The sequence below is a fragment of the Macrobrachium rosenbergii genome, chromosome 21 (genome assembly GCF_040412425.1).
Source record: "Macrobrachium rosenbergii isolate ZJJX-2024 chromosome 21, ASM4041242v1, whole genome shotgun sequence".
Taxonomy (NCBI): Eukaryota; Metazoa; Arthropoda; class Malacostraca; order Decapoda; family Palaemonidae; genus Macrobrachium; species Macrobrachium rosenbergii.
Window position 1 is genome coordinate 17,757,539 of NC_089761.1, and position 22,551 is coordinate 17,780,089.

At 41.0% G+C, this 22,551-nt stretch overlaps 1 protein-coding gene across 1 annotated transcript in view; it reads left to right on the forward strand.

The window, feature by feature from the left end:
• Positions 1-14,814, forward strand: part of LOC136849395 (DNA repair protein RAD51 homolog 4-like) — a 32,298-nt gene extending 17,484 nt beyond the window's left edge. Inside the window, exons 4-5 of the mRNA XM_067122747.1 lie at positions 1,212-1,368; positions 14,522-14,814. Of these exons, the coding sequence (XP_066978848.1) occupies positions 1,212-1,368; positions 14,522-14,741 (377 nt within the window). The 3' untranslated portion in view covers positions 14,742-14,814. The remainder of the gene's footprint in view (positions 1-1,211; positions 1,369-14,521) is intronic.
• The last annotated feature ends 7,737 nt before the right edge of the window (positions 14,815-22,551 follow it).

Consider the following 22,551-nt stretch of genomic DNA (forward strand, 5'->3'; position numbering starts at 1 on the left):
TGGAAATAAATGCTTATTTCTAGATTTTAAACACTAAATATGACCCTAATCATGCTCCCAGAATATTAAACTAACTTTTAAATGAAATTGAAGTTACTGACATTTCATTTAAAAAGTTAATTATCTATTACCCTTAAAAAGAAATAAATTGTTGACGTAAAAGTATAGGAGTGTGTGAAGATTAGTATACTATTTCTCTCCCTCCCCATTCCACCAATCTATTTTTAGAAGTTTTCTCAACCTCGTTTTTAAAAACTTTTTTATTCTGTCTCTTTCTCTTGGTTCTGAAATGCTCTATGTCTCTATGTTTTAGAATGGCACATTTACATATTGTAGGTGGTACAGGTAAAATTAGATCAATTTAAAATTATCTACTGTACAGGTAAAGACATACAGAGAAACAGCAACATGTAGGTTGCTCTAACTATGAACGAGAGAGAGAGAGAGAGATAACCGTTGTCCTTACTTAAGAGAGTGAAATTTTTTATGAATTATTACGGACACAGAGAGAGAGAGAGAGAGAGGAGAGAGAGAGAGAGAGAGAGAAACCTTTGAACTGCTAATCAGCAACACTCCCCCTTCTTGTCATGTTAAATTGACATGTCTGACAGCTTTGTCTTCGAGCTTCTTCACAAAAGATGGAGGAAAGATATTTGTTTGTTTATTTTACTTATCACATACAAATTTTGTATATTACAGTATTATTATTATTAATCTTAGATATTTGAGAATTAGTACTTATTATTAGTTAAACATATACATGTACCATAAAAATTCTCATCTCAGTAAAAGAGAGAGAGAGAGAAATTATTACTTTTATTGTATTATTTAATTTACAAAAGCTAGAAAATTTTTAAATTATATAAAAAATTAAACAATTTTGCAGGGTTTCTCAGTATTCCCAAATGTTTGCGTGTCTGTGAATTCATGCAACTTGAATCGCGCAAGTTCGGGGTATTACTGTAAACATTTAGCCATCTATGTTGGGATTGCTTGAAGCTGAATGTTTTATGCAATTAATATTTCTCCAATAATGAAACTGTATCTGTGCAGCAATGCTAAAGTGTGCTGGTATCAAATTTGTAGATAATGATGTGGAAACTAAAATTCACAAATTTTTAATACAGTTCTGTAAATATTTACTAGGTACTGAGACATGTCACAGTATGCAGACTAACTGAAATCATTATTCTTATATCTTATTTTTTCAGAGTTGGTATACCTCAATCAGTTGGCATGCAGTTTAAAGAAGCTAGCCATAGAACAAGACTTGGCTGTAATTGTTGTTAATAGGGCTATAAGAGCAGATGAGGAAGATGAGAAACCAAATCAGTGTTCTTTTTTCACTCTGAAGCCAGCTCTTGGCAAGTAAGTAATAAACAAAATATATACATAGACTTGTAAGAAGATCCATAACTATCATTTAATGTGCATGCATTCGATGTCACTACTCGAACAAAATATATACATAGACTTGTAAGAAGATCCATAACTATCATTTAATGTGCATGCATTCAGTGTCACTGCTCCCCTCATTGCAGATATCATTATCATTCTGCAATCCAGAAGTTGTCTTTTCTATTAAGAGTAACACGTAGCCCATTCAACTGATATAGACTTTGTAGCCATAACCTGCCACTGGCCAAACAGTTCCTGAAGCTTCTACAAAGCCGCCTCTTAATTGAGATTTAAGATCTAGTTCTAAAGGGATAGAGTTTTATGCATTGGTCTTCAACACCATCACTGGGATGGACATCAGGAGGGCACTCCACCCCAGACTTTTGTGAAGGCATAGCGAACAAGCCATAGTTATGTATCAGCTTTCTCACTGTTGCCCTTATCTGCCAAGAATGACCTACTTCTCTTGGGCATTGCTTCAAATTTCTACCCAAGGCATGCCAAGGAAATTTGGTTCTTCCCTTTGAGACTATTCTTGAATACTGGTACCAGGGAGACATTAGGGTTTCTAAAGACATAATAGCACTCTGGCTTAGGCAAGTCTTCCTGAGGGCCTACTCAAATAATATCAAAATATAATTTTTCAAAAACTTAGTAATTGGTTTAATTTTAAATGTTGAAGTTTTTGACAAAATTTCACTGATCAATTTATTTCTAAAACTTGATGTTCTTTGCTTATTATACTTTGGACATTCACACAATAAATGTTTAATTGCAATCATTACTCTACATTCAGAGCATTCAGGAGCTGGGTCATGTGGATTATTCATTAGAAGTCCACATGTTAGACAAGAATGGCGTATTTGGAGATGTGCCAAATTACTTGCATATGTCTCTCTTTTTGGTATGATGAACTCCATTTTCCAACACTAGGCTGTTCATATACGGAACAAACCGTGGTCTTAACATAGGGATAAATTCTCTGGCGCCAGCTGGAGTCCAGTTAAAATATAACAAGGAATTGGTGGCAACAGGAGTCAGCCAATAGGGAGTAGGAGGAAGCTATGTGACCTGCTTTAACCCTGCTACACATCATTTACCAGTTTCTCTCTAACCGCCTTTGAGCAAGACGGTTCGGTCCCCATCTTTTGCAAGAAGCCAGTTATTTTGGACTTCCTGCCTGCTTTACACCTTGGCGTTCTGTTTTTTTTTGTGTATTCTGTGTGATTGTGTTGTCTCTGTGTTTCTTGCATTTCTGGAAATGCAAACCCATGATTCAGCTAAGCCTCCCAGGCATCAGAGACAATGTCCTGGAGATGGTAACAACCCTTGTGCTTGCTACTTGTCTTCTTTGGCTACAGACCCACATTCCACTTGTAGTAGGTGCAGAGCTAACGTTTGCAGTGTAAGTAACCCTTGTTCTAAGTGTTGTCTTTGGTCTCCTGAGCAATGGAAGAGATTTGTTAATAAGAGGAAGTATAAGAAGAAACGGACGGTGCCATCTTGAGAAGGCTTTTTGTCTCCCTTGACAGCAGGCGTTCCAGTTCCTTCTTGTTCCACCTCTTCTTTACGAAAATCTCCTCTTGCTGCTTCTTCTCATGATGATTATTCTCCCTCTCATTCTTCTTTGATTTCATCTTTAGAAGATTCAAAGGTGGGAGTGTTCAGGAGATCTTGTATGTAATGTTGCTTCCCTCTGGTACAATCTTTTCAGGAGGAGATGTGCAGATGTCTGAGTATTGGCCATTGCTAGGCCTATCAGGGGTACCAACCCTTTCTGACCTTTTGTCTCACTGCATGTCGTCTCGCATCCCAGTGACATCTGCCATGACAGTTTCTAGATCTTCATCTCAACTTACAGAGGCTCTCCTTGGTGCTGTTTTCCAAAGCTTCAGTCTCCATGATGTCACCCCATCTGTCAACGGCTCTCCCAGCACCTATCTCTGTGCTGTCGACGTCCCTCCATAAGTCACCTGCGTCTGCTCCCTGTGACTCCCTCGTCCAGGCTCTCTTTGACAGAGTTGAAGGTGTGTTTCTCAAGAAGTACAGCCATGTTGAACTACCAATATCCAAGAAGAAACGTCAAAGATCTCCTTCCTCGTCTTCGTCCTCAGTTGGAGGAAGGATTTCATTTGCTCTCCTAGCAAGAAGTATTGCAGGCAGTCTGTGGACCTTTGCTCCTCTTCTCCTACAGCTGATACTCTGCTGTCCAAGCACGTCCTTGTTGTTCCCGTTCCTACTACCTTGCATAGCCGTGCCACCTGAGCAGTGCACAGCTTTGTGTCTCCTGCTTTAGAACCAGATTCTCGCCCAACTCGGGTCATGGAACACAAGTCCAGAGAGGAGTCCCTTAGAATTTCTACTGCATCTCCTCTTCCCATCCAGGAATCAAATGTCTATTCACATTCACTTTCTCCCGGGAGGGATAGTGAGTGGTGACTCTCGGTCACACGGCTGTGGCCATGCTTCACGTAACAACGGCCCAACACACAGCCATGACCGTTCTTCACGGAACGACAGTCCAATGCACAGCCGTAACCGTAATCCGCGTTCCCGATCACACAGCTGTGACCGTGCTACTTGAGACAACAGCCCTACATGGCCGCGTAGCCAATCAAGACATTCATCTACTTGTATTTCTAGCTCCCATTCTCGCTAATGGAATCGGGATCAGACCGTGATTCTCGTGGCCTGGTGGTAGAAGATATGGGTCATCAAGAGTTTGTGACTACTTACACTGAGGTCGTTGAGCTTATTCATGGGTGTAACGACCTAGTTGAAGAGACTGTGGCTACCTCCTCGGATCACACTTCAGGCGTTGAAGCTCTTCTTGGCCCTAAGAAAAGGCTAAGTCTTCCTTGGGATTACCATACTCTAAGCAGGCTGATTTCATTCTTAGCCAAGTGAATTCTCTCATCTCCGGGTGGGACAATTCACTCCGCTCCCTCTCCAGTAGAACCTTCAAGCTACTTCCTCCACCACTACCTCCAAATAGATGTTTTTATGCAACCTCCAAGGTTTCCTTGCAACCTAGACAAGCTAATCCAGACCTGGTTCGTTTAGGCACAGGTATTTCCTTAGACCAAATTAAAGCATAGGGGCCATCCTTCACTCATCAAGAGGTGATTGCCTTGGAATCAACTGCTTCGTCAGCTTTCCAGGCCACTTCATGGCTTGATTTATGGGCAACAACAGTGGCTAAGATCTCTTCCACTTCAATGAGCAATACTGAAGAAAGTGCCACCTTCTTTAGGTTGTTGCAATCTGGCAGTAAGACGATATCTTACATGACTCACTTAATGGCTAATATGTGGGTCAATTGGTTACTGAAAAGAAGAGATGCCGCCCTTTCTAAAGTTTCAAAATTTGTCAGAACGGATTACATTCTAGCCTTACGGAATGGAGTTATCTTAAGATCTGTGTCTCTCTTTCCTAAGGAACAGCTTGACACTGCAGGTGACAGGCGTAGAGTAGACAATAATGACAGTCTCGTACATCAAGCTGTGACAAAATCGTCTGTTCCTCTTGTGCTGGCACTTCCAAACCAAGACCACAATCTGCTTCTTACATCACCTAAGAGACCTCAAGGCACGACGGTACTGCACAAAGGTCATCAATCTTTACCACCTCAAACCAAGAAGACCACTTAGAAATGGCCCTTTTAACCTTGCTCTTCCAGGCCCGGAAGAGGATGCAGAGGCAGAGCTAGAGGAGGTAGACTATAGAGTGGGTGCCTCTTCCCACTCGCTGCCATCTGTTGGGCATGCCTGGCAAGCCATTGGGCAGCTTGGCAGCAGTATGGAGCGGAGACCTGGGTAGTAGATGTTCTACAGGTACCTACTACCCTTTGGGTTTCCTCCTCCCCTCTCTGCGCTTCCCCTTCACCAATCAACATACACTCCAGAATTGCTGAAGTTTCTAGCTCTCCAAGAGGAAGTGAAGAAAATGATGGTAAAGGGAGCTGTGGGGGTAGTGCAAGACCCTACTCCAGGTTTCTACAGCCGCATCTTTCTGGTTCCCAAAGCAATGGGTGATTGGAGACCCGTCGACTCTCAACCTTTTCATCAGGAAGACACAGTTCAAGATGGAAACCCCATGCACAGTCCTTGCAGGCGGAAGGAAGAATGACTTCATACTCACAATAGACCTGAAGGATGTATAATTCCAGATTCCAATACACCAATCATCCAGGAAGTTTCTTTGCTTCAGCTTATCAACTGCCCAACAAGTGTTCACAAGTGTTCACCCTAGTCTCAACCTGGGCTCATTCTCATGGGACATGCATTTTGAGATACCTCGATGACTGGCTGGTCCTTGAAGTTCTCAGGTAAAGCTAATCCAAGACAGGGATCATCCACTCCAATTCTGTCGTGGCTTAGGCATCGTGATAAATCTGGAGAAGTTGAATCTTTTGCCCTGTCAAAGGATCCTTTACCTGGTCATGCTCATAGACAGGACAGCAGTGAAGATGTTTCCACCAGATCAATGAGTAGAGAAGTTCAGGAGTATAGCCCAGTCCTTCCTGTCCAAACAGAAGATCCAGCTCGTCAGTGGCAGGTCATCCTAGGTTTCTTGTCGTCCCTGGAGAAGCGGGTTCCTCACGGTCGTCTTCACCTTTGCTCTCTTCAGTGGAGACTAAAGAAATTTTGATCCCCTTCGAGGGATTCCCCCATGCTTCTGGTTCCTCTGTCGAAAGAAGTAAGGCAAGACTTAGCGTGGTGACTAGATGACAAGAACCTGACCATAGGAGTGCCCCTTCACTCTCCCCCTCTGGAAATTCTACTGTTCTCAGACGCTTGGCACGAAGGTTGGAGAGCACATTTGGAAGATCTCTAACAACAGGACTGTAGGATCACCAAGAAAAACAGCTTCATGTCAACATCCTGGAGCTGAAGTTGGCCTTCCAAGCACTTCAGGAACTTCAAGAAAGGGTGACAGGACACTTTGTGGTTCTCATGTCTGACAACACTACAGTGGTTGCTTATGTCAACAAACAAGGGGGGGCTAGTGTCCCGTCAACTTCACGAATTGACTGTACAATTAAGTCAGTGGGCAGTCTCCCATTCAGTAGATCTCTCAGCCAGATACATTCCAGCCAAGAGAAACATTGTGGCAGACAAACTGAACCATCAGGTTCAGGTCCTTGGGATGGAATGGTCAGTTCATCAAGAGGTAGCAGAAAGGCATTCCACCTGTGGGGAAGGCCTATAGTAGATCTTTTCGCAACAAGGTTCAACAGAAAACTAGAGGTTTTTTGTTCGGTAGTTCCAGATTCCTGAGCCATGGCAGAGGATGCCCTACAACATCCCTAGGACAACCTGGAAGCATACACCTTTCCCCCCTTTTGCCTAATCCGTCAAGTGCTCAACAGGGTGGTGATCTCCCAGAACCTCAGGATGGCCCTAGTGGCTCCGTTTTGGCCACATGCAGAATGGTTTCCTGATCTCCTAGCATTGTTGACCAACGCTCCAAGGGAGATCCCTCCATGGCACAACCTTCTTTACCAACCACACGCCGAGAGGTTTCACCGATCGGGTGGGTCCCTTTCTCTTCATGGCTGGAGACTAAGACTATCAAATATCTCATGCAAGGGAAAAGCTTTTCTCACAGAGCAGCGACGGAAATGTCAGGTTACCTCGGATCATTTACAGCCATGTATCAAGGAAAATGGGCAGTCTACTGTGGTGGCGTCAACAGAGTTTCTCTCCTGTCGGAACTTCTGTCCAACAAGTAGTGGACTTCATCTTTCTATGTAGGGAGAAACTACTCTCAGTTTCAGTCATGAAGAGTATAGAGCTGCTCTTGGATTGGTTCTACGTTTAAAAGACGTAGATCTCTCTTCATCGTGGGAAGTTTCTATGTTTCTCAAGAGTTTCATATAGTCCTGTTCCTCAAGAGATTTCAAACCTCCTAACTGGGACCTGACTGTGGTGTTTAGCAGTCTCACTTTCCCTCCATATGAACCCATGCGGGTCTCAACAGACAAGAATTTAACCTTCAAGATGGTTTCCTACTGGCCTTGGCTTTATCAGAGAGGGTCGGTGAATTACATGGACTCTTTTAATATTAAACATACAGGGGGTTGGAGTTTCTTAAGCCTTATAATTTGTCCCGGAATTCATAGCTAAGAGTCAAAATCCCTCTATTCATGATGACAGATTCGAGTCTATCTTGATCCCCTCTCTTGGGGATTTTGTTAGTCATGACCCAGATGAATTATTGTTATGCCCCGTCAGGGCACTGCATAACTATCTAAAAAGGACTTTGCATCTCAGACCTGATTGCCGAAGACATTTTGTTAGCACAGGCCAGAACAAGGAAGAATTGTCCAAGAATACTATCTCCCTTTGGTTACGTTAAGTGATTAGACAAGCCTACAGTTCTGCTTCACATTCAGGTGCCGATACAGTGCATGCAAGAATACATGATGTTAAGAGTCTAGACCCCACCATCGCTTTCAAGAAGAACTTGTTGGTTCACAGGATTTTGAAGGCGGTTACCTGGCTTCACCAAACGACCTTTACATTCTTCTATCTGTGGGACGTTGCCCACAGGTCCTTGGACACCTTTTCCTTGGGTCCGGTAGTGGCTGCTCAGCAAGATGTGTAGCTCATCCAATGCCCTGCTGGGACAGTTCTGGATCTTACCTCAGATGCTGGATATGAAAGTGAGAGTGAATGAAGTGACTGGTCTTCTTCCTTTCTCTTTCTTTTTCTTCTCTACTGGCGGGCAGTAGAGAGAATAATTCCATCATATGCTGGAACTGGGTAGATGCAGATGAGTGAGCTTCCATTCTATAAAGTTTTATGTGTTTATTCACATTCTTTATAGAAGCAGGTCCCATTCCTCTCACTTACAAGGGGAAAGAGGAACTTTCAACAAACAAGATTGGTGGCTAACTTAAGTTATGTTGTCTCTGATGGTTCTTTGCCATCATCAAGACACAATGAAGAGATGTATTTCATAGTCTATTAGCCCAGATGTCTGGCTGTTCAGTAAACTTGTGCTCAACAGATCAGAGGCTTACGACTCCTTCCTATGGCCAGGAAGTGAGCCCAGGTGGTCCGAACCTTCAGGCAGTTCTAAGACTTTCGTATCCTCTCTTCAAGAGTAAGTCTTCCCTACATTAAGACCAAGGTTTGTTCTTTATATGATCAAATGACAAATTTTAAATCAATTTTTATTTTTCATAACTAATAAACTTTCGGTCTTAATGTGTATGGCCCACTTCAAGCCACCCCTCATTCTTTCTTGGGCTAGAAGGAAACTGGTATGATGATGTGAAGCGGGGGTAAAGCAGGTCACGTAGTTTCCTCCTCCTCCCCTATTGGCTGACTCCTGTTGCCACCAATTCCTCATGTTATTTTTAACTGGACTACAGCTGGGTGCCAGAGAATTTATCCCTACATTAAGATCAAAGGTTTGTTAGTGATGAAAAATACAGATTGATTTAAAATTGTCATTTTTATTTGTTTTAATTTATTACTTTCAGGTTTTTTAGTCCATATATTTTGCCATTTTTGTATTATGCTTAATTTTATTTGTGGTAAATAATCATTAATAGGATATATACATTTGATTTTGTCACATGGGTTGCTTCTTTGACTGCTTTATTAGCCTCTGCATTTCCTTTGATCCCTATATGGGGGTGCTCCTGAGAGTGGCATAGTCATGCCTTGCCCGGTTCAAGATCCAGCAAGAGGGACTGAGCTCAATAGTGCACAGGCCAACAATGTTGAACTTAAGTTGATCAGGATAATGTGAGCCATTTCCTGGTTGGACTTGTGCCAGGGATCCATGCAAATGGAAATATGGACTCAAATAATTCTGGAGCATTGGCCAGCTGTCAGGAACTTCCTGGGACCTTTGGGGAAGGTTCTTTCATACATTGTACATCAATTGGGGCATATATGAGCAAACATTATTCTGAAGTGGAGAGTTATTCCCGTCAGTGGTCCAAAAGAACAGCTCCCAAGAGAGTTAGCTGTCCCTGAGGAACAGCCTGTACATCAACTGGGGCATATATGAGCAAACATTATTCTGAAGTGGAGAGTTATTCCTGTCAGTGGTCCAAAATAACAGCTCCCAAGAGAGTTAGCTGTGCCTGAGGAAGAGCCCCTTGGAGGATTCCCTACTACTTCCCTCTGGAATTGATCCAGAAGGCCATAGAAATAAGGAGAGAGGACTTACAAGAGACACTCTTCTTGCAGGCCTCATCTACTAAGCCTCCAAACCCAGCCTAAGGTACAGGAAACAGTTCGACACCACTCCAATAGAAGGTATACTTCCCCCAACTGAAGTCTGACAGCAGGGGTAGACGTTGGTTTTCTCTGATGCCTCCCAAAGGCGTTGGGTGCACACCTCAACGGTAGCAAGTTTCAGGGATATGGGGCCCCAGTGATAGGGAGGAGCACATCAACCTCTTGGAAATGAGAGCAGCATGGTTGGCCCTCCAGCACTTCCAATGCCAACTTGTGGGCCGCTCAGCAGTCATCATGAATGACACCACGGTAGTGGCCTACGTGAACACGCAGGGAGGGGCAGTCTTTCAAAAGAGCTTCATCACCGATCAGCTCAACATGAAGGACCAGATCGTAGGAGCAGAGTTGTGGTTAAATCAGGAAGTGTCAAACAGACTGTTGGAGCTTTTGGAAGTGCCCGGCGATTGCCCTCGCCACCACAGCTCACAATTCAAAGCTTCCCCTGTACTGCTCTCCAGTCCTGGACCAGACAGCAACAATGCAGGATGTCTTCCAGCACCCATGGGAAAATCTGGATTCCCTACCTGCCATTCATTCTGCCAGATGAGAGGGGTCCTCAACAGACTCTTCCAGTGCCAGGGCCTTCGGATAATGTTGGAGACCCCACCTGTGGCCATAGGTGGAGTGGTATGCAGGCCTGTACCTGCTGCTAGACATTCCAAAGGAGTTACAATGGAAAATGTCATCAGGCAGTGTCTGCCCTCCGCCTTCACAGATGAAGGATATCCAGTAGCTCCTTAGACACCGCAGACATCCTCAGGCTCTTTTCTGTCAGGGTGTATCAGGGAAAGTGGATTGAATTCTGTGGTTGGTGCCATTGGAGTGGCCATGATCTACTCAGGACTTCTGTGAAGAATTGGTGGACTTCCTCATCTACATAAGAAGGCCCTCTTGGTTACAGCGGCCAAGGGCTAGAGGGTGGCACTCCCCCAAGTGTTCAAGCCAAGGGGTATTGACTTATCCAACTCCTGGGAGTTGTCCACCATCATCAAAGGTTTCGAGGAGTGTCCTACGAGGGAGGTCAAAGCCCCAGAGGGGGACATTAAGCAAGTTCTGGCCAACTTACATTTCCCCCCAAATTAGCCCCTTCAGAAGCATCTAACAGGAACCTTACCTTAAAGACAGTGTTCCTTATGGCCCTTGCCTCAGCCGAAAAGATCAGAAAACTGCATGGGCACTCCTACAACGTCTCTCACCCAGAGGGGTGGGCTTACCTGTCTTTGGATTTCTTCCAGGAATTTGTGGCCAAGACACAGGACCCCTTAGTCCTAGACCTGCAGTTTGAGAGGTTCTCAATCCCTTCCCTGAAGGACTTCATTGGGGATAACAAGGACGAAATGTTACTGTAACCAGTCAGGGCTCTGAGGCAGTACCAGAAGTGGACAACCCCCACTCAGACCTGCATGTAGGAGGCTGTTTGTCAATCCAAGAAAGAATAAGAAGGAGGTATCCTTCTAGCTTAGGAAAATCATAGTCAGGGCTTAAGATTACAAGGATGATGGCAAGGCGTCCTTCAGCAGGGTCAAGGCTCACAACATCAGGGGTATAGGCTCCTCGGTCACCTACAAGAAGAACCACTCTGTTCTACAGGTCCTGAAGGCGGGCGTGTGGAAGCAGCAATCCTTGTTGTGTCCTTCTACCTCAGGGACCTGGCAGACAAGTCCTTGGACACATTCACCTTGGGGCTAATAGTGGCAGCCCAGCAGGTGATGTAAGAGTGTTGAGTCCCAGGAGTGGGGCTCCACCTAGGAAGTGGACATGGTCATTAGAAAAAGCAGTAGTAGTAACCTGAGATAGTGAAGGTTACGTTCTGGCAAGTCGGGCACCACTGAGGCATGCCCACCTGCTGTAGCAAGGGAAAGATTGTCCTGTCTTCCAAAGGTGAGGCTCCATTTATGAAAGCATAGGAACAAATGATATTTTTAAATAATTTTTATTTTTCCTAGGATATGAACCATAGCTTTCAGCTTTCATAAATGAATTCCCCTTGAATAGTAGTGAGTGGGCTGATTGAATTCACTCAATGGACAAGTTAGGACATCTCAGGTCGACAGCTGAAGCATGCCTTGTGCATTAAACTCCATTAATGAAAACTATGGTTTATATAAGAAAAATACAAGTTATGTTTTCAAGGGAATTTTTTTTTTCTTGGTGTATAAACTAGAGCCTTTTATATAGGAGTATCCTTTGGGCAAGCTGAACGGGTCATTGAACTTGGCAACAAAATTGTTAACTGGCTTCATGTTCATCCAAAGGTCAAACCATGACAGCCTGGAGAAGCGAGGGCTACCAGCTCTTAGGCATTGGGCTCTGAGGCAGAGAATGAAAAGATCCTCCTGACTTCCCTGTCGGGGGTTGTTCGTTAGTCTGTTTAGAGACAAGTCCAGCTGCAGTGAAAAAACCTGTGTTCACTGGAGTGTAGTACCGCCTCCGATGTGAAAGGAGTGTGCTTGATTCTGCTGGATGCCAGGGAACTACTTGACCCTCAGATCTGGTGGGTATTCACCTCCTCCATGACACCACAAGTTAGCTGGGAACAAGGAGACCTTTCTCAAGAGTGACAGGGTTTGGTGTGTATGCATTCTACAGAAAGTGCACATGCTGAGCGAGGTGGTGGTGTTGACTCTCCCTTATGCACCCCCAAAGAGGCATGAGAGGGAGAACCTACCCTGTTGCTAGCGTGCACATGCTGCAGGGACCATGCATGTGCAGCATGAACAGGTTGTGTGTCCTTCTCTGTGTGTCTCCTAAGAGGCATTGGGGGCAGGGGCTTTCTCAAGCAGCCACATGTAAGTGGTCCATAGATTGAACATGTGCTGAGTTAGTGAAATGCACCGACTCATCTAGTTGTGAGCCCAGGAGCTCAAGAGTGGAAGAGACAGGAGCAGACCTCTTGGCTAAGTGGGAAGAGACAGAGGTGCCAGCCCTGCCAGCCAGAGACATGATCATGTACTGGTGATCTCAGCCCCCATTCTCCAAGAAGGACAAGCGTGCATGTGAAGTCCACCTGGACTTCTTGTGTGAGGCCTTAGTCTTACCCTTGTGCCTATGCAGTGGAAGAGAGTTGAGGGATGAGGAAGAGGACAAAAATGAGGAAGAATGACGAGAGCATTTCTTTCCTTTCCTCTCATAGGTCTTCCATGCCAAAGGGAAGGTTGAGGCTGGAACTGAAAGAAGACAAGTACCAGCTGGAGGATCTGCCACTGGAAAGGCTACTGCAACAGGAGGCTCTTACTCCTCCTCTGCTAGGTTGTCCAGAAATGCCACAAAAGAAAGTCCTCCAGGGATGATGGGTATAGGGCATATCTTTCACAGGTAATCCAGAGATGACATCTGAGTACTTTAAATATTACAGTCAAATTATTACGAGGGCATGGCAGCATGTGAGGGTATGCAACCTCCAACAGTTGTTTTCCTCAGAGGAGCGGTAGTGGCAAGACTCTTATTCACTCAAGTATATTCCTCAACAGGCAGGGGAATAGGAATGGAAGATAGCAAGAGAAAAATGCTGAAAGGATTCAGGGGTATAATCACCACCCTGCTTCTTGTCCTTTTGCTTCCTCTTAAACTTCCACTGTTGTGGGGAAGACCAATTAGCATACACCTTGCAGGGAGAAGAACAATCACACACTTTCCCCTTGTAAAATGAAAAATACTAGTGAGGAGCTACCACTGCAGGAGACAGGAATTGCTCACAAGGACACCCACACCTTTTGCAAATAATGTAGTTCATATTTTTTCTCCATACTGGGGAAAAACAAGAACTGATACATACTGAAAACAATGCCAGTAAGAAAAATATAGCAAGCTATTCATCCAAAATCAACAAGCACACAGTGAGAAGACAATTGAGCTAAGCAAGTGCACCCTTCATGGTGGCAGAAGAAAAGTGAATGGTCACATAAGGGAAGTGAAGAGTATTCCCCTGCTCAACCCCCATCTCCACCAGGTAAGACCTTGTTACCAAGTTCAGTGACCTCCCCAGCCTATGCTTGAAGGATGCTTCTATATAAAAGGCAATGGTTGTACAGCATTTCTAATTATTCCAGAAAATCTACTAATGCTGTAGATGAGACATTCAGTGGTCATTTTTGGATCACCACATGTCTTTGGCAGTTGGAGGGAAGCACCATGTCAAGGATCAGAATCCTAGCATGATTAGCAGTAGACTTAGCCAAAACTTTTAACCATACAGATTCCAGATAAAGACACACTATACACCCTTAATTATTTGTGTAACATTCAACTCAGCAACCTAGTTAACTTGCAAGATTTTGATAAACCTTGGCATTGTAAACCCAATAGTACATAACAGACATCTCCACGTCCTCTCTTGGTAGTTCACTCATGTACACATAATTAAAATATAAGAGTGAGTTTGTGCAAGAACACATCAAACACATTTGCAAAAATCCGCATGACTAACATGTACCTCTAAAGATTGCAAACTCAAAAGTAACTCAGATCAGTAGATGCAAGTGAGCTGTTGACTAATGCCTCATGCACTAGCATGCTTTAAAAACTGCTTAAGTTTCCATCTTTGATTTTCAAATGGTCTGTTCCCCACCACCTGGAAGACATATAAGGTTTGTGTGTTAGGAAACAAGAAAATAAAAATTTCCAATGTACAATCCTTGAAGAAGTTTTAAACAACTATTATAGTACAATCAAAAGGTTTGATTTTCAAATGGTCTGTTCCCCACCACCTGGAAGACATAAGGTTTGTGTGTTAGGAAACAAGAAAATAAAAATTTCCAATGTACAATCCTTGAAGGATTTTTAAACAACTATTATAGTACAATCAAAAGTATGTAGAGTGCTTTGTTATTTTTGCTAATGTAAAACTGATTTTATTTTCTTAGCTACTGGGCTCATGTTCCAAATACCAGACTCTTCATGGAGAAGACAAGAAAACAACAGTTTCTGAACATTCCAGGCCCAAGTAGCTTGCCAGACACCACTGCCTCTAATGTTCCAGGACCAAGTAACTTGGCAGATGCTACTTCCAGATTTCATTTCAGAGTTACTATTTGGAAGAGTTCTAGATTAAAAATTAATGAAGCAGAAATTGAAATATTCTGAGATAGAATGCTTACAGTTGTTCTTTGATCAAATAACCTATCTTTGCTTTAATAAAATCTGTGATAATTTACAACCCTTGATGTTAATTAACATACATTTTACTAATGCGTACGCCAATATTCAATATTACTCTAGAATAAACATTTACCATAAACATTTTTTTATATCGCAAGGGAAATCATAAATAAGCAAATCATTGTATTATGTACACTCGGCAAGAAAAGTGAAGATACAGTTTTCATTAGATTTCGTTCATCGAATTTCAATTTTGTTCTTACAGAAAACACAATCTCGGTAAATTTACTCTAGAATATGAAAATACAATGCAAATTATATCATATATGTTAAATCTGCAAAACAAAAACATTCAGATACTTAAAAACACCATGCATGTACGAAGTAATCAGAATTTCTCAGATGACTTCGTTCATAGAGATCTAAAAGATAGTATGTGGATATCTCGGTGTAGTACTATTCATCAGAACAGCAATATTTACTCGTTTTCCGTTATGAACAGGCTTATTATTGCATCATCATACGAGGTAATGCTAATTTCTTTAATTTTTATACATTCATGTTTGTATTTCATGGTGTTAAAAGTCAGCTGGAATTAATGGCAGTAAATGTTGTGACACCTAGGGTAGGTTGACCAAATCTATTTAAATCCACAAGAGCATTCTCTATGATGTGAAGGGGCAGCAGGAGCCTCGGGGAAAACACAAGTAACTGGATGTTTCTTGACGTTGCCATAGTCTCTCTCTCTCTCTCTCTCTCTCTCTCTCTCTCTCGCCATTGCTAAAACATACTATACTCTCTCTCTAGTCTCTCTCTCAATCTCTAAAAGCCAAAAAAAACAATGAAATAAGCTCAATCTCTAAAAAGAAAAAAACAATGAGCTCTAGCTCTACTCTCTCTCTCTCTCTCTCTCACTCTCTCTCTCTCTCTCTCTCTCTCTCTCTCTCTCTCTCTCTCTCTCTCTCTCTCTCTCTCTCCATTGCTAAAACATACTTTACAAATATAGTAACGCTCAGTCTCTAAAAGAAAAAAAAAATAATGAAATTAGCTCTACAGTACATATAGGCCTAGGCTTAGACAACAGCAGACTCTCTCTCTCTCTCTCTCTCTTTCTCTCTCTCATCATAACAATGCATTCGTTCCTTTTCGTTGGACATAGCTCAAATTTAACTCTTGATTTCATTATGGAAGATCGTGTTTCCGATTATGCAAGCATTCCGTTCAATGTGGTGTCATAAATTCATTTGTGTAAGGTTGCTTGGTAAGTTACATCGAAAAATGTTTATTTTGTTCAGAACTGTCGCTGCAAATTACAACTTGAACGAATACTGTGAAACTTACTACTGCATTTAAGTATCAATGATTTCATTATCTTAGAATATGATTGAAAGTTATAAGAGGTCAAGCAAAAAACAAACACAATAAGACAGAAGCTCCTCCCCTTTCTAAAGTTGCCAGATGTCGCATTATTGAGCAACATATGTCCGAAGGTTTAAAAAAACTGTATTCTCACTTTCCTTGCCGAGTATACATTACAGTATATGACTAGGGAACAAAATGACTGGTACTATGTTGAGAATAACAGCCAGCCTTTTTCAGAGGTTATGCAATTTAGCCTTTATCAGAAATGAAATTTACTGGGTTAATCCAAATATGAAACAACTTTTCATCAAATAGTCAAGGTATTGAGTACTGATAATGCAACTGTAGTCTTAAGACAAGAATTAATCAAGTAGTGAGAATTTGTGAAAAAGGGAATAGACCTCCAAGAGACTTCTGTAATTTCATAATAGCACCAAGCTTAATTTTAAGTACTGATCTGAGAAACAACTATGATACAGGGATAGCTGTATTGAGTTCGGAATTTATAGTACAGAGTATCATGCCTGAAAACTGCCAACACAGCAAACAATATAAAAACCTATGATGTTACTATTAATAGCAAATCAAAATGACCACTGGCAAGAAGTGCAAGAGGGAATAATCAGAGGAATATGAGAAGCAGATGAGAAAAAAATAATTATGTGGAGTAAGTGAACCAATGTGCAAGGAAGAGGTAAAAGTCTATACATTATGAATAACTGAAACCACAGCCATTAAGGACAAGTCACTAATCATCCCATTACTGATCTGTAAGTGTGTAAAATACAGTAAGTAAAATCATTTAAAAAAAGTGTAATCCTGTAATAAGAGTAAGGTTGAATTACACCAGGAGCTGAAAGACTAGTAAGAAAGGGTGGCTGCAGCAGAGATGAAATTGGGAAGCTAGTTAAGTACTTACAGTAAACCCCCCCGTATTTGCTTTCTCATGGTTCGCGGACTCATGCATTCGCGGACTCATGCATTCGCTGGTTTCGCTGTAGAACATATCTAGCCATCATTCGAGGAAAATTCGCCCATTCGCGGTATTTTTCACTGAAATATTCACTAATTACTGTATTTTCATATAATTTTCATGAATAAATGCACTTTTTGTGATAAAACTATTAAAATACTCAGGTATAAGCATTTTTACAGGGGTTTTCTTGGTTTAAACTATCAAAATGGGCAGTTCTAAGTGTTTTTAGAGGGGTTTCAAGCATTCGCGGATTTGACCTATTCGCCGGGGGGTGTGGGATGCATCCCCTGTGAATATGGGGGGTTCACTGTATATATAAAAATATCTTGTTACAAAAGAGCAGACTTATGATGGGTACATAAGGAATGCATTACCATATGCATTAGAAACATAGGCACTGATAAGGAAACTAGTGTTTTTGAGAAGGTACGACCACAGATTTAGGTTCATAGCCAGAGTTTAGTGGGAAACGTATTATAAACGAGGAATTAGAAAAAAGGCAGAGATGATTTGGACATGATGAGAAGGGATGAAAACAGTTCGTCAGAAAAACAGTACTTATGGAAGTAACACACCAAAGGCCTGTAGGCAGATCTAGAAATAAGTGAGAAAGAGGATACTGTAGTTGAAGAGCTATTCAGGATGGGAGTTCAGGCAAAAAGAGCACAAGTTACAAAGAAGAGTTGGGAAAACTCATTTTATATGTCCTACCTACCCCACTAAACAAAAAAAAAAAACTGGTGCAAAAACATTTAGGATGGCAAAGCTGATTGGAAAGAATATGAATGAAGATCAAGTATGAAATGTCACTATACAGCTGCAGAGAAAATGTAAGATTAAAGGAAATACTGTGATATGTATTTGAGAGTTATAGTATTACAACTGTAAATGGACCAAGTTATTTATAGGATGCTTAAAAGATAAAAAATCTAATGGTGAAGGAAAGGCAGCAGATAAATTTAACCTCGCATCATTTTTTCGTCAAGTTGATATAATTACAGAGTAGTTTAAGGAGATCACGATCACAATGCTAGATTTGAATAGGGTTCATCAAATGAGTGTTCATTAAATAAGTTACTGTGAGAGTTAATGTCCAAACTAAAAAATTTTAAGATATCCAAGATTGAGGCAAGTTTAGCAAAGCAAAGGAAAGAGTTTTCAGTTAGCCAGAAAACAGGTGGTGTAGAAGTAACAGGAAGAAGAGCCATAGAAGGCCCTGGGAAATCAAGGAATAGAGGCACAGACGAACACCAAAGACCAGATGGGAAATCAGACAGAAAAGTGCACATGACTGAAGAAAGGGAAGAGAATTCATTCCGCTTCTAACTCCCAAAGGGAAATGACATACTGTACCCTTAAGATGTACTGCATAATGAATACCTATGCCATTTGCTACCCGTGTAAAATTACCTTATGTTACTAAATAAAATGAGCTACTAAAATAAAAGCATTGCAGGCTACTCAGAAAAATGTTGCATTAGTACATAAAATCACCATCTTTTCCATCATATGTAATATTCAAGACGTTAAACAAGGAAAAAGTTTTCCAGATGGTGATACACCGAGTGATTGATAAACTACTTTTAGTTACTGCAGAAGGTTATACAGTAATATACAGTACTACAATCAGGATAATATGGCTTACAAAGACTTCTGTACATACTATACCTTTGTTTGAATGAGAAGAGTAAATCCCACTTAAAACCAACAAACCAGTAAATGTTGGCATAGATATGTAGTATGCTTCATTTGAACAGTATGACCCTGGGATCTAATTATAACACTTCCAGGAAGTCCACTCAACATATGCTACTTGATGTTTCAAGTATCATTTAAATCCTGAAATAAAACTCATTATTACAATCATATTTCAAACTTACTTTTAATTGGAGATGTTATAAAATTAGAGTTCTCTCAGACATAGCACTTACTAAATCACAACAAAGATACGTATATATTTGAACTGAGCCTTAAATATTCAATTAGGAGGATTTGTGCTACATGAAATTAAACTCAAGACATTCCTAGACAACCATTTCTATGCACTGAAAAGCATGAGAAATCTGTTAAAATAAAAAAACTACTGCTTAGTGAAACAGGATACTGTACAACCCTCTTTTGATGCTCTAGTAATATAAGATGAGTGCACTGATCAGCTTCAACATTTGTTCATTCCTACAGTGACTGGCTTTGGTTGGTTGTTAAACAACTTGATAAAGAAATGCATTTTTTCAAAACTAACACAACTTTTATAATCAATAATTCATTCAACTGACAAACTTTCAGCAAGACTAACAAGTATCTGGGCTCAAAATTCCAAGCCACTAGTCACAGATCCCAACAGGGGACAAGCCTAAGCAGGTAACATAAACTGCACATCAACTATATCAGTGGTTCTCAACGGGGGTCCACATGGACCCTGGGGGTCCATTGTAACATTACTGGGGGGCCACAAAAAAAATAAATTGGGGGTCCAATGTGATATTTAAGTGGTCCATTGAGCAATTCTACTTCAGAACAGTTGTTATTACTGAGAATGGAATTTCTCCAGTAATCTATGCCATACTGAAATACTAAAAGTAGAAATATTCATATAGCTTTGAATTTTTATGGCAATCTAGTAGAAGAAAAAACTTGACATTCTACAGTGGCAAGAACAAACGGAGGTTAGCAGGCTGTGACCTTAGATGTTTGTTTTCATGATGAATCTCTCTCTCTCTCTCTCTCTCTCTCTCTCTCTCTCTCTCTCTCTGACAAAGGAGAGATTATAATCTATTTTACTTTGAGGGTTGAATGGGCTCAGAACCAAAACGATGCATTTGCTGTAGCCATAACTGTCCCATTAATCTCCCTTGGGACTCATAAACCTATGGGTGAAGAGAGTACGCCTCTCTTTGCCTGGAACACAGTTTTCATATGTTTCATAAAGGTCATAGTTGGATTCAAACTATTTACCTTCAGATTTTTCATCCTATCTCTAGTAATGAATAACTAATATAAAAAAGACTATGATTTTATGCTTTTGTATTGATATTTGAATTAATAGCTAATTTGCAAGGAAAATAGTTTTGCCCTTCAACTTTATGAATCTACCTTAAGAGGTAATGAAGTCATTCTGTTAGCATATGTGAGATTTATAGATGATCAAGGACCCAGAGAGGAAATGCTCTTTGCCAGAAGTCTTAGGACAGACACAAAAGGTAAAACAATTATGAATGAAGCTGTTACTTATTTCAAGGAAAGCAATATTCCACTCAAAAATATATTTGCATGTGCTACTGATGGTGCACCACCCATGACTGGCAGATACAAAGGTTTTATTACACTCATGAAAAAGGCTGCCCCCAAAGTATTTTACATACTCTGTGTGATACACTGTCAACACTTCGTTGCAAAGCAATTGGGCAGACGTCTGCATGATGCCCTTAGTGTTGTGATAAAAGTGGTTAACCATATTAAATCAAATTCTCTTTGAGATCGCCTCTCTCATGAATTTTGCGCAGAAAATGGAGAAGAGTTTGAATGCCTTTTAATGCATACTGAGGTGAGGTGGTTATCAAAGAGGAATTGTCTTCATCATTTTATTGCACTTGGGTACTCTATTGCCTTATTTCTGGCTAACACCCAGCTTGGAGAACAACTGCTTGCAACAAAAAGTGAAGTATTTTACTTATCAGATATATCTGAAAAAATCAATTTACTTAATAAACAGCTCCAAGGTAAAAATTCTCATCTCATATCCAGTAAAGGTGCTATTATACTGCTTTTCTGAGAAAACTACAGCTGTACAAAATTAATATCGGACATCGTGCATTTGAACAGTTTCCTTGTTTGGCCTTGATTAGCAGCAATTTGCACGATGATTATCTTGCACTGTATGGTGAATATTTGGAAAATTTGCATGAAAATATGTAAGTTCAGTTTAGTGACCTACTCATGATGATTTACCAACTTGGGTGGCAATTCCTTTTGAAGTTAATACTGCCAATGTAGACATTTCTTTATAGGAGACCCTCATTGAATTACAAAGATGGGAAGCATAATATATGGAAAACAAATGACTGCTAAAAAGTACCCATTACTCTGGGATAAAGCACAGCTCTTCGTTACAGCTTTTCCATCATCTTACCTGGTTGAACTCAGGATTTAGTTGTGTTTTTCACTTATTATCAAAAGCTCGTAATGGACTCGACATTGTGAAAAAGGGTGATCTTTGACTATCATTGACATTGATGGAGCCGAATATAAAAATAACCTCGCTGAGCAGCATCAACCACGGGGATCTCATTGAATAAGTCTGCATTTTTTTTCTTAATTACTCATGTATCTTAAAATGGTTTATTGTAAATTATTTACTATTGTACATAAATGCACTATAGAATTTAGTTGTTAAATAACTATTTGCATTAAATTAGTTTTGCTTCAAAATAAAGCACAATCCTTTACTGTTTCTTTAATTTTTTATACAATTCCCTTACTTTTTCATTAGTGAAAAATAGAATAAGCTTTTTTTTTTTTTTCATGGAATGGCTATGGGGGTCCACCAAAAAAAAATTAAAAGGAAAAGGGGTTCAAGGGTAAAGAAAAGGTTGAGAACCACTGATCTAGGCTATATGAATGACCAAAGTTCTATGAGAATAGGTTGTTACATGGGTTAACCTTGCTAAGTTTTCCATGCTGAGAAAATAAAATATACTATACTTGCAAACTATACTACTGTTTTGAAAGACTTTTGTAATGCTTAATAAAAACCTCTAAAGATGAGAACCATGGTATACAAATGCAGTATCTCCTACTGAATCAATGCACAGTAGTTGGCATGATGAGCATTCCATAAATTTTACTAAGGTGTACTCGTGCAGGGGGAGGCCACTACGAAATACTTTGGTTGACAGCTCTACTGTACAAGGCAGTCCCCAGTTATTGGCGGCCTTGGTTAGCAGCAATCCGGTTTTACGGTGCTTGTCTAGTGACAACGATAACTGGATTTTCGACACCGATTCCTGATTACCGGCGCCGATCTCCGGTTATCGGCGCTGATCCCCAGTTATCGCCGCCGATAACCGAGGATCGGCACTGTTATCGCCGATTTTCGGTTGTCGGCGATTTTCGGTTATCGTCACGCTGTCAGGAATAGAACCCCTCAATAACCGGGGACTGCCCTGTAGTTTGAATGGAAGGTAAGAATTTTGTTGAAAAATATGCTTTGTGGATATTGTAAAGTACTAAGATGTGCAGATTTCCCAAGAGCTGGTGGACTGATACCAGCTCCTTAAGATAAAAATCAACCTATGCAATTAACATTTTAAACTTGACCTTTTCAGACTCACTAACCCTGTGAAACAACACTATCAAATCACCGTAATTAGCCCACAAAACTACACTCTTTATAGATATAAGCCCCAGCATGGGTTAATGGTTACAGAATGCTTTGTGAGGTACACTACAGATGGTGTT